The following is a 12,068-nucleotide window of genomic DNA, read 5'->3' as shown; positions in this document are numbered from 1 at the left end:
CCTTCCGTCATAGATACCAACTTCAAGGAAAAAGCGAATTTGTAATTTGTAATGCCGGTTGGAGACGAAATTTATGAAAGAAAAAAAAGGACGATTGATTTGCTGGTGCCAAACCACATATCCAATTTTTTTAATTTAAACGTTCAGGATATGTTGATTTAAATATTTTTTGCTTTAAAAGTGTCAAAATAATATCTCGCACTTACTGGCGTAACGACCCCCGCCCCATAGATTGAATAGTAGCAAAGAGTAAATAGTAACTGTGGCTGGTTAGAAAAAGAGACGGAAATTGATGATTAGATGTAGAAAAACTAGAAAATATGCAACTTGCAAAACAAATGAAAACTTAATGCGAATACAGAAAGAAAATCTATAAAGTACTATCACTATCACTGATGTACTTTGGTACATCTGATATCTACGAGGAAAGAGAAGAAGAAAGGTTATGAGCCTATGTCAGATAAAGTTTATGATTATATACCTGAACTGTTCGTTGTATTAATGAGTTTTTATCCACATAACATGAATACAAATCTTTAAGGTAACATGGATGAAAACCAGAGGCAAGAACCAGTGAGAGTATCAAGTGAATTGTGGCGAGATTGTGCAGCTTGGTTGACAAGATGTAAAGTTTTGCGATCCGATCACAAGGCAAATTGGCCTGCAGCAACTATACATGATCTGGTTTATACACTAAGGGATGGTGTTTTGCTATGTAATTTGTTAAATACTTTGGATCAAGGATGCATTGACATGAGAGAAGTCAACCAAAAACCGCAAATGGCTCAGGTACTACACGAATAACGTTGCATGAAAATTATTATTTCAGTGTTGTTTATCTACTAATTATTTCTACAAAAAAAAAAAAAAAATGAAACCTAAGAAATTCTTTTTCTTACATAAGGCATTGCTTTAATCATTCATAATACAGAACTGTACAATGAAGCTCAAATTTCGGTAGTGTGACTGGCTGGATGATAGGCTTGCCAACTTCAATGAATTAAGTTCCGGGAGAATTCTTTACAGCCTTCAAACCGTTTAAATGAAAATGTTCTGGAAGACTAATGCCCTGAATATCATCTGTTATCTGTTTGTGGTCTTGCTACTGTGAATACAAAATGGACATTTCCACTCTGATATGAAAAACGGTTTAAATCCATTCATTTTATGGATAATGGCACAAAAATGAGATGTGCAAAATATATCTGCTATATCTATTTTGGTTCTCGAGAAACGCCTTCGAACACCGCTGAAATTCACCTCCTACGTCACTGATATGATAACGTCCTCTGCACAGACTAGACGTTCTCTTAACGTCTCTGCTCGTCCCTTAAACCTAGCATGGGCCATGAAAGACACAGGAAAATGTCATTTGTTATTGTGTAAAACAAGTATTTTATAACTTCCAGTGCAAAAATCTGTGCTCCATTTCTTGGAGATGAATTATGCCCTAACAGTATAGTAGTATTTACTATAATTCAGTCACTCGGTAGAGGAGTTTTTCCCCATTAGGCTGAAAAAGCAAAACCAGAACAGTCGATGGCTGAACACATGAACAGCCTTGTTCATTGACTGGCAAGAACTTTTTGTTACAAGAATGCCTTTTCTGGAATTACAATTATTTTCGTCATAATATTTCCTTCACAAATTTTAAAATAACAACATAGAACAGTCTGGGGTACTAATTTACTCTAGTTCAAACAGATTTCTTCATTTTTACAGAAGAAACTACTTTCCGTAATAAGTTCCTGTAGCATTGTCTAACATGGGGAAGGTGTTTTGTGTGATGTGGGAATGTATCATAGTGGAAATGCATGTTTTTCATTGAAAATCCATGCTCCGACAGAGAATAGCCTTTGGTGCGTACACCTTCGTACATCATCATGCATCGTGATTGTGTTTTGTTCATGTTCATTGGGTATCCAGTGTTTCGAACTGTCTATGTTTGCAACAAAAGTTAGAAACATGACGTGTCGTGGATGCGTGGTGAAATTCGTACTGGGTGTGGAAGATCCAGTGGATTATTTTAATTTAATTGAACACAGGATCGTGAAGAAAAGAAAGGAATGTCGAAAATGTGTCAGAGAATGTAAGCTACTCTTTAGAAGGAATGGCCTGTGGGTATATGCCTAATATGACGTGTTGTGGATGCGTGGTGAAATTCAGGTAAGTTTTCCGTATCCTGGAAACTAATTTCTTCAAATTTAAAAGTTTGGGTCTTATTTGGGAGCAGGTGACTCCGGCCAATATCTAACATGCCTTTAACCGGGACTCTATAGAGAAAGCCAGGGAGCCTTAGCAGAGCGGAGACTGGGGGCCGCGTTAGTGGTTAGGGGAAGTAGGTCAATTACCCCAGGGGCAGACCCCGGATTCGGTGGGAAATTTGGACTCAAAAATTTCAAACGAAAATAATTTTTTACTTTAAATTTCCCACCGATTCTGGGATGGATAGCCCCAAAAACCATTCACGGATAGCACCATGAAACATTACAATTTCCTTCGTAAAAAAATGTGAAAAAGTTTTTAAAAAAAAAATTACATCAGATGATCTTTGTTCACGGGTATTTCGTGGGTTCCGAAGGTTGAAACTCTGCATAACGAATGAAAATCGACAAAAGACAAATACGACGTGCAATTATGTAGGAAGGTGTACGCGCCATATTGTGTCTCAGGCAAGCGAAAAGGCTATGAGAAAGAAGTACTCGTAATGTGAAAAATTGCAATTACTTTGATCAAAAAAACGTCAATACATGTTAAGGAATGTTCCACGGAGCAGATAGGTAAGTACGAATGTCAAAAAGTGACGAAACGAAGAAATTATAGGTGTTTGAACTATAGTAAATTTTTACCCAGTGTGGTTTACAAGCCAATTTCTGCAATATAAGAGGTGATACGGTATAAAAAGGTACACGGAGTTTTTAAATTTCCTGCAGTAAACGACAGTTTTCTTCAGTTAATATATAGGCTATATTGCAAATTTATGTATTTATCCTACTTGTACGTTGCTTTTCCGTCACTTTGTTTAATTTCAACGATGAGAATGCATTTTTAATTTAGTATGTATCTTCTGGAACATCACATTTCTTCCCACTTTTGGCTAATTGCGACAATGAAGATGAATGACTACAAGCAGTATTCCAAGTCGGGGTGCAGGAGAACCCCCCCACTACCACCACCAACCAGCACAACATAAGTATCACCCAACCTGCCCATTATACGAAACAAAACTTTTGGTATGTCCTGTCTCATTTCGAAAACATTCGCTTGTCCCATCTCCTTTTATGAGATGAAACGGGAACTGTCTCGTCTCGTGAGCAACACTAACGTTAACAATAGAAGCATCCCCTAGCTGTCCTTAAAGTCTCTACAAAACTCCTCCAATGTGACAATTTCCAGTTCAATGAAAGGACATTCGCAAACGAACAGTCATGCCCATGTCGAGAGTCAAACCTGGAACATGCACCGGACCCTATGGCTGGGATCAAGGAGGCCCGGGTTCGAATCCCACTCAGGCATGGTTGTTTCATCAATTTCATCAATCATCCCCATCTTCGCAAATTAGCCAAGAGGCACAAAACTCGAAGTAAAATAAAATAAATCAATCAAACCTGGAACATGCGACTTCATCAGATAAATCATGAATTGTGTGTATAATAATTACAACGCCTGTTCATCCGTGGTAATTGTGAGTTGGTGGTTTGGTTTGCATATATAAGCAGGATAATATCCAGTTTTTGAGGGCTCGTAGCGTCGAAACAAGGAGACAAACAAACAAACAAAAAAATCATTAAGAAAAGTTTTTTGTCGTTATAATCCGTATGTACTGTGAAAGTTTGTACAATAACCCTTTGCATACGTTGTAAATTCTATATTTTTTGAGAGTTGAGAAGAGAACAAGGATTGTCCTCCAAAACCGAGACGGATGTTTATAAATCAAGATGAGACTCGATAACCGTGAGACATTTACAACTCTCATCTGGATAAGATCCTTAGTGGTGGTGATGTGAACCAACCAATTAATGTGTTCCGGGTAAAGAGATGAGGATCCTTTTTTTCGCAGTACAAAATTCAAAATGTATTACCATTTCAGTATGGGGTATAATGTTGTACACATTATTTCCTTAACTGATGTAATCTTCTCAGTGAATTTTCTCTTATCTTCACAAAAATATTTGATCATAATTTGCGTAACAGAAATGACATACAAACTGAAATTGCTTTATGGAAGGAAAGTGAAATAGGCTTTATAAATAAAGTGAATAGTGTGAAAATTCTTATTTTGCACTACATAGTTAATGGTAAGTTTCGATAAATAAGTTTAAAATATATTTTTGAAAATTTGGTCAGTAACCAATTTTACAAGCAATATTTTTCACATGACCTGAGAACACGCACGCAGGTTAACCTTTTCATTTATCTTGCATGTGAGCAACGGGGATATTTAATACACGTATGATCATTACAACGGATAGCTTTCCTTTGCACTATGGATCCTTCTTCCATTATTTAAATCTGTACAGATTTGTAAAACTGCTGCACACGTTGGCTCCCCCAGTAAACTGAACGCTCTCTCTCTAAGTAGTGACGTATTAACATGGTGGGGCATGTTTTCAGTGCAACGCTATCCTTGCAACTTTGGAAGTCTCGTTTTTGCCTTAAACTGAACACAGAGCAACGGGAGAACTTGCAGGGATCATTTCTCCAGGGTGTAGTTTTTAAAATTGAGTGGAAATGTCCATTGCAAGAACTTAATCAAAATGATGTAGCAACAACAATTTGTAACTGAACAAGGAAGTAAGTAATACTTTATTATCTTTTCTTGTGCCGGTCGCTTTGGACGAGTGTTTAGCACAGCATCCTACAGCACCAGGAGTCCTGGGTTTGAATCCTACCCTAGGCATGGGTTTTCTTTGTGTGTGTCCCTTCATCAATTTCATCATACCACTACTCATCCTCATCATCGTCATTAACCCTACCATGTTAAAATTCAACATGCTACCGTCGAAGACCAACTCAGTTACCATGCCAGGAAAAAACTGTTTTGATATAAAATCTATTTATTTATCATAAAAGAATACAAGGCATGAATTACAACATCTGATATACGTACAGTTGTTCAAGTATATGTACTTGTACACATCTAGGTATGATCCTATTGATTGTGAAGTAGTAGTGACGGAGAGGGAATCAACTGTAGTACTGGAAGAGTAAACTTTCTGAATGCAGAAACCAGTCCTTAGACCAGTACTCACGAATAGACAGACTTCTTATTTCAAACCATCACAAAAGTTAAAGCAAAAAACTCGTACAGTTCATCGATTGTGACAGTTTTCCATGTCTGAACAGATGAGTATGTTGACACTTCACCAGTTGACTTTAGTTGAGAGGCATGTCTGTGTGTTATAGTGACAACCTTACCAGCCATTTCTTTGATGAACATACGACCAAAAAAATCAGATTCAGTACTGTCACAACACACAGGAAACTTTCTGTAATGAATTCCTGAAGCTGAACTATTAAAATCGTAAATTATGGGTAAAATGTCGCTTTTTTTTTTCCAGTCCAACTTTTTGCTGTTGATGGAAATTTTTTCAACTACATTTTCACATAACACTGCATCAATTGTTGTTTAAATGTGTAGTTTTATGGACCGAGTAAAGAACAATGTTAGAAAATTTTCCCACATTATCCACATCTTCCTGCTTTATAAGTTTTTCAGTCAACGTTCCCTGAAAAACATATAATACAGTTTCCACTGTATGTGTGTTTGCAAGTTTCACAAATTAATTTTGAACCTGTGTACTATGAAGATACATGATCTTTTTGTATGCTACTAGTTTTATTGTTATCAGTCCCCTGGGAAAATGTATTATTAATATTTTTTGTCTTTCAGTTTTTGTGCCTGAGAAACATCAAAACGTTCCTTCAGACCTGCCAGGGGATTTTCGACCTAACAGAAAATGACCTTTTTGAGCCTCTAATGTTGTTTGATTTATCCGACTTGTTTCGGGTATTCTGCACACTTTCCAAGCTTTCAAATTGCCCTAAAGTTCAAAAAACTAACATCTCGTAAGTATAATTTGCTTGTCTTGACTACATACCAATTCCAATCACTCATTCTTTGGGTTTTATAACAGTGGTTTACTGCTTTGTATTTAACACATTCACTGCTGCGATGTGCATGCTCATCATTTGACATTTTAGCTCTGTACAGTGGGATCCATAAGTATTACCAAGCATATTGTCCATCACCATGTTTACTCCCTTTGTTTTATACAATGAGAGCTTCAAGAACTGACACAAAACACCAAACAATCTGGTTACAACATCTGAACCAGTTTACGTAAAAATACAGAAATTAAAAATATGTAGGATGAGGATAGACACTAACTAAAATAGTCATGGACAATTTGCTGTGCAATACTTATGGATCCCACTGCACATCTAATAGAGTTTCCACTGTATGTGTGTTTGCAAGTTTCACACCTTTAAATGTGACACAAAGAATATGACAGTCACTTCACTCTTTGGTGAAGTGTTGTTGAAATGAACAATGATTTAGTTTCTGCATGGGACTTTTATTCCATTCTATTTCAAGTAATATATTAGGAATTTGGGTCCTTTAGTATTATACCGACTACCTCATTTGTTATTAATGAGGAATGCCTACGATGTTAGGTTAGGTTCCATTAGCATAAATACAAGGGTTGATCAAATGAAAAGGTACGAAACGTCGTAACAACGGAATCGTTTATAAAATACCGATGCCGCAATGGGAGAACGTAGCGTGATATGTAGGGGTGCGATTGGAGTCGCCACGCGGCTTCGGAGCATGCAGGGGAACGTGCATGCGCAGGAGAGAGCAGAGGCTCCGATACAGAGCGCCGTCCAAGTGACGTGGCAGTGCGTGTTCGGACAGGATGGCGTTATCATTGGCAAATTCGACTGTTGATGTGCAAGGTCCGCTACTTGTGGAATTCCTTGAACACAGACGAACCATTAACTCTGATGTGTACTGTGAGACACTCCGCAGCCTATGCAGGTCCATCAAGAACAAACGACCGGGGCTGCTCACGGAGGGTGTGGTTCTGCTCCATGATAACGCACGTCCACACGTCTCCAGGGTCGGACACACGGAACTGGCCAGGTTCAAGTGGGAGCAGCTAGACCATCCGCCCTACAGTCCGGACTTATCCCCCTGTGACTTCCATGTGTTTGGTCCCCTGAAAAAGCATCTCAAAGGAAAGCGCTTCACCTCAGACGATGAACTCAAGGAAGCTGTGAAGGACTGGGTCGCGTCACGACCAAAGGAATTCTGGGAAAAAGGAATCATTCGGCTCGTTCATCAATGGGATCAATGTGCTCAGGCCTATGGAGGATACTTTGAATAAAGTATTCATTTACACGGACAGTGTCGTTTTGTACCTTTTCATTTGATCAACCCTTGTACAATTAAAAATAATTATTTAGGCAAAAAGGATATGCTAACGGAACCTAACCTAACCTCATAGGCATTCCTCGTCAATGGCAAATGAGGTTGCCTGTATAATACTAAAGTAACAGAATTTGTTTTCATACTTATGTTTCAAGTTATCAGATACCACTAAAATTTCTGTTGTTTATATTAGAGACCAATGTAAGAAATGTACTTTTTCTGGTTAGTACTCTTTTTATTGATGGGGCCTCCTCGATGCCGTGGTGGTAACGTCCTTGCCTTATAATCAAGTGGTCTTGGATTCAATTTTCAATGGGGACACATGTCACAATTGTTCGGATTCCACTTTAAACTGTAGGTCCAGTAATTAGCCTTTCTGTGCATGAAGTGTGCTTAAAACAGCAGTTCAAATTCTTTTATTTGTTCCATTTTGTGTCGAGCAAAACACTAAGTACTGTATTAAAAATTAGAAATCAGCCATGATTGGTACAAATATAAACAACTATACAATGGTAGCTCAAAATCAGATCAAATTAATATGTACATTAATTGCTTTAATCTAAACTTAAATGCATGTCTGGACATGCACCATACGTTAATTACAGATTTAACTAACATAATGAAAAAATTCAGAAGAAATGGCCAATATGGCCAGTATTTAAACAAGCAACAACATGTACCGGGTGGTCAGAATTAAAGTTACCCAACTCAGAGCCCTCTGTAGCCTGTTTGAGGCATCGTAGAACTCTGAAATTTGGTGAATCCACTATGCAGACCATGGGGAAGAGGATGGCGATAAAAAAGAAAATAGTTCAATTTTCCACCACCAGGTTGAAATGTGGTGCTGTACTTCCATGATGGGTTGTACAAATAATTACGTTAAGTTATTTAGCTGAGTTATTAATTAGAAAGACATTTGTTGCGAGAAAATAATATCTCGTTTATTGCAAGGTAAATGTAAATCCATAACCAATTGTAGCAGTTTACGTCATTATTACAACCCATCATGGAAGTACAGCGCCACATTTCAACCTGGTGGTGGAAAATTGAACAATTTTCATTTTATCGCCATCCTCTTTACCATGGTCTGCATAGTGGATTCACCAAATTTCAGAGTTCTACGATGCCTCAAACAGGCTACAGAGGGCTCTGAGTTGGGTAACTTTAATTCTGGCCACCCGGTACTTCATGTGGGGCATTCCAGCATTATGTGTGTGACATTTCACATACAGGAATTAAGGTTCTAGGCATGAGATTGGACTCATAATGAACTGAAGTACTTTGTGGTGTCTGCTAACAAATGAAAAAAAAACTTGAGTATTATGGTGTAGCCTGATTACATGCAGGGTATTTATGAGGATGTGTTGTGTGTGTGTGACACTTTAAAGATGTAGCAAAATTTGTCTGTGAAGCATATAGGCTACAGATACTAATAATTTTTATTGGTGAAATATGGGAATTACAAATATTTAAACCTTAATGCAATTATGAACACTCACAATTTTCAGATTAAATCATTCTGTTATTTCATAGGAGTATGGCCACTTTTCATGGAAAGCATCATATCTACATGACTGTAGATAAATTGTATATTTTGGGAATCTCTGTGATTTACTTTAACTGGGAAGAATTATACTAAATTATTAAATTCAGAGTGAATGGCAATGTAGGCTGTATAAGAAAAGGAGCAAGACAAACTAAGTAATAGACACAGCAAACACTGAGTTAGAAAGGAATATTCAACTTTATTAATAAATAATACATAATACCCATGGTGCAACAGCCCGTGAGGGCAAGAGCCTACCTACCGACTGACGGCGTCACTCACTTACCTGAGGTGAAAGATAAGGTAACACACTAAAAAGCAGACATACTTTACTTCACAATAACACATTTCCACTAGCTAATAACTGAAAACATTCATAAACAACAAAATCTTCGTAAACCATGTAAAATATTTTATTTTCTCAAGGGTGTGGAGTGAGTCAAGGGTACCAATTTGTGTATTTTTGGAATGCACTTGTCTTTTTGTCACAATTGTTTGTTCATTACTTGCTTTGTTTGTTATTTCATATGAAATCTGTTGTTACGTACAAATAATGTTTTGTGCCATTGTGACATATCAACAATGATTATGCTTATTCTATATTTGCAGACTGTATTTGTGTATTTCAACTTTATTTTAGGGGCTTTTCAGTGCATAAACTAAGCAGTGTGTCTCAAGAGGATATATATCGGAACTTGAACTCTAGGTAAGTTTTTTCCCCTTTGTGCTAAGATTATAGTGAATTGTTTATTATACATTTTTCAAGCTTACTGAGTTACATGCGAATACATTCAGTATTTTAATATAAATAACATATCCACAGAAGATGGAATCAATTAAAAGTATTTATTCTTTGTCAATGAAAAGTGAACTCTTAGAGCCCTTTTTGTAAAAATAAATGCTAGTGAAGTTTAGGGGAAGGGAAGAGAGAATGAAATATTCTGTTGTACGGAGCAATTGAGACACCTTTTCAAACTCGCTGCAGGCGTTACAGTTGATTTTGTATTTTCTTTCATTAAATCAAAAAGAAAAATGTAAGAGTTGCCAAGTGAAAGAAAAATGTAAGAGTTGCCAAGTGAAAGAAATATGCACATGCTAATTTTTTCTACTTCCACTTTTTTGTGCTTTTTCAAAGCAAATTAAATTACGACGAATAGCAGGAAAACTTATATTATACTGTAAAAGAACAGGTCTGCTCTAATGATCTGATAATTTAGTAATGTAAAAATTACAGCTCAATCCCAATTTTACATTCCTGGACTGAAAATTTAAAGAACAAAATTTACAAGTTTGAAAAAAAAAAGTTACATTTATTCCTCACCTTCATTAAGAATGGACAGCAAATGCATTTGACTGAGATACAGAACAGATTTTTTAAAAGTACAGTAGAGCGTCGATTATCCGAACGTCGGTCAACCGAACGACCGCTTAACCGAACTGTGTACTCGCTCACTTTCAGATATCTGTAATGAAAAAAGTACGTGACTTAGCTGCTCGTAAGCGTGTAGGCTTGCTTAGACAGACCAAAATAAAGGATTTTTTTAAACGTTAATTTTGTGTACTGTGTGTATTGTTCATGCAAAATGCGTATGTAATATGTACATATTTTTGTTTAATAAACTGTACCACATACTATATATTCCTACTACAGTTGCCTTTGTACATTACTTTGTAATACATACTTAAAGAGATGCCTGTTTTTATGAATAAATTTACTGTACAGTACTTCTTTTTGGCAAATAAACATGTACAGTTCGATTATCCGAACAAACCAGTTTTCCGAACACCCATGTCCCCCAATTACTTCAGATAATCGACGCTCTACTGTATTAGTTTTTGAAATCATCATCCTTCGAGTTTCCTCCCTCTGGCTGGGTCGGCATAGTTTCTTGAAATGCTGTGTATAGTCCGTGAGCCAGGACCTCAAATTTAGTCTATTGGTACCACTCAAGGAGGGGAGAGGGGGTGTTCTCATGATTTTTTTTCAAGGTGTGGATGCCTGGAACTGGAAAATGTGTGATAGGATCTCATGACTCTTTGCTTTTTATATACCGTAATATTATTGAATTAGTAACCAAAGCTGAAAAATAATAGTTTTTCATATTTTTTATAAAAAAGCATATAAATTGATCACAAATATTTCAATAAATAAATTTAATTTCATCAGACTTATTAAATTCAATGTTATTTTATAATAATTATAACTATTAAGTGTAATAATGTTAATATAATCCTTATAATAATAATAAAACTTTATTATATTGCTTATATACTGACATAGATTAAAGTCATAAGTTTTACTTACTTTTCAATAATAATAGTGGCTAAATCTTAAATATGCATGTATGTTATAATTTAACATAAACAAGACTTTATTATTAACATTCATCATCATCTTCTGAATAGGTGTCATCACTCATTGATTTTTACATGTGGGTAGTCTGCACTTGTCAATGCACCTGATGTTATTTAGACAGAGACACACGTTGGCAGTTTGTAGTTTCTAATGGATTGGTTGGTTGATTGATTTGGTGTTTCAAGTCCACTTTATGCATAGTAAGCCTAATTGGGACTGGACCTACAGTTTAAAGTTGGATCCGAACCACTATGTGTGTCTACCGAGTATCGAACCTCGAACCCCTTCATTACAAGGTGGTGATGCTACCACTGCACCATCGGGGAGACAGTTTCTAATGGAGTTGCAAGCTAGTAGATCTAACAGAGTTTAAGATGCTGGCTGCCTTTCCATCCAATCCATTACCAGCTCCTCTGCTCCATCGTGTTTTTTTTTCAATGTCCTCCTTCTCCCACTTGGCTGGGTGTAAGTGGATCATTCAGAAGACATATCTTGAAGCGGAGCGGATTGATAATTAATAATATTAATAATAATAATAATTAATATTATATATAATTAATAATATTATATATATATATATATATATATATATATATATATATATATATATATATATATAAAATTTATAATTAATCGCACGTTAAGCATGTTTCTTGCAAGTTGATAAATTTCTATCTCAAACTTCTTTGCACAGAATAGACGACATGTCATGTCATTCACACAATGTACGA

The 12,068-nt window shown here is 36.3% G+C and overlaps 1 protein-coding gene across 2 annotated transcripts in view; it reads left to right on the top strand.

Moving 5' to 3' along the window:
• The first annotated feature begins 417 nt into the window (after positions 1–417).
• Positions 418–12,068, top strand: part of Vav (Vav guanine nucleotide exchange factor) — a 73,842-nt gene continuing 62,191 nt past the window's right edge. For both annotated transcript variants that reach the window (XM_083109996.1, XM_083109995.1), the window contains exons 1-3: positions 418–789; positions 5,894–6,069; positions 9,622–9,687. In XM_083109996.1, the coding sequence (XP_082966122.1) occupies positions 547–789; positions 5,894–6,069; positions 9,622–9,687 (485 nt within the window). In that variant the 5' untranslated portion in view covers positions 418–546. The remainder of the gene's footprint in view (positions 790–5,893; positions 6,070–9,621; positions 9,688–12,068) is intronic.

This window comes from Lepisma saccharinum, chromosome 23 (genome assembly GCF_977018435.1).
Source record: "Lepisma saccharinum chromosome 23, izLepSacc3.1, whole genome shotgun sequence".
Classification (NCBI taxonomy): domain Eukaryota; kingdom Metazoa; phylum Arthropoda; class Insecta; order Zygentoma; family Lepismatidae; genus Lepisma; species Lepisma saccharinum.
This window is presented reverse-complemented; position numbering and strand designations above follow the sequence as displayed.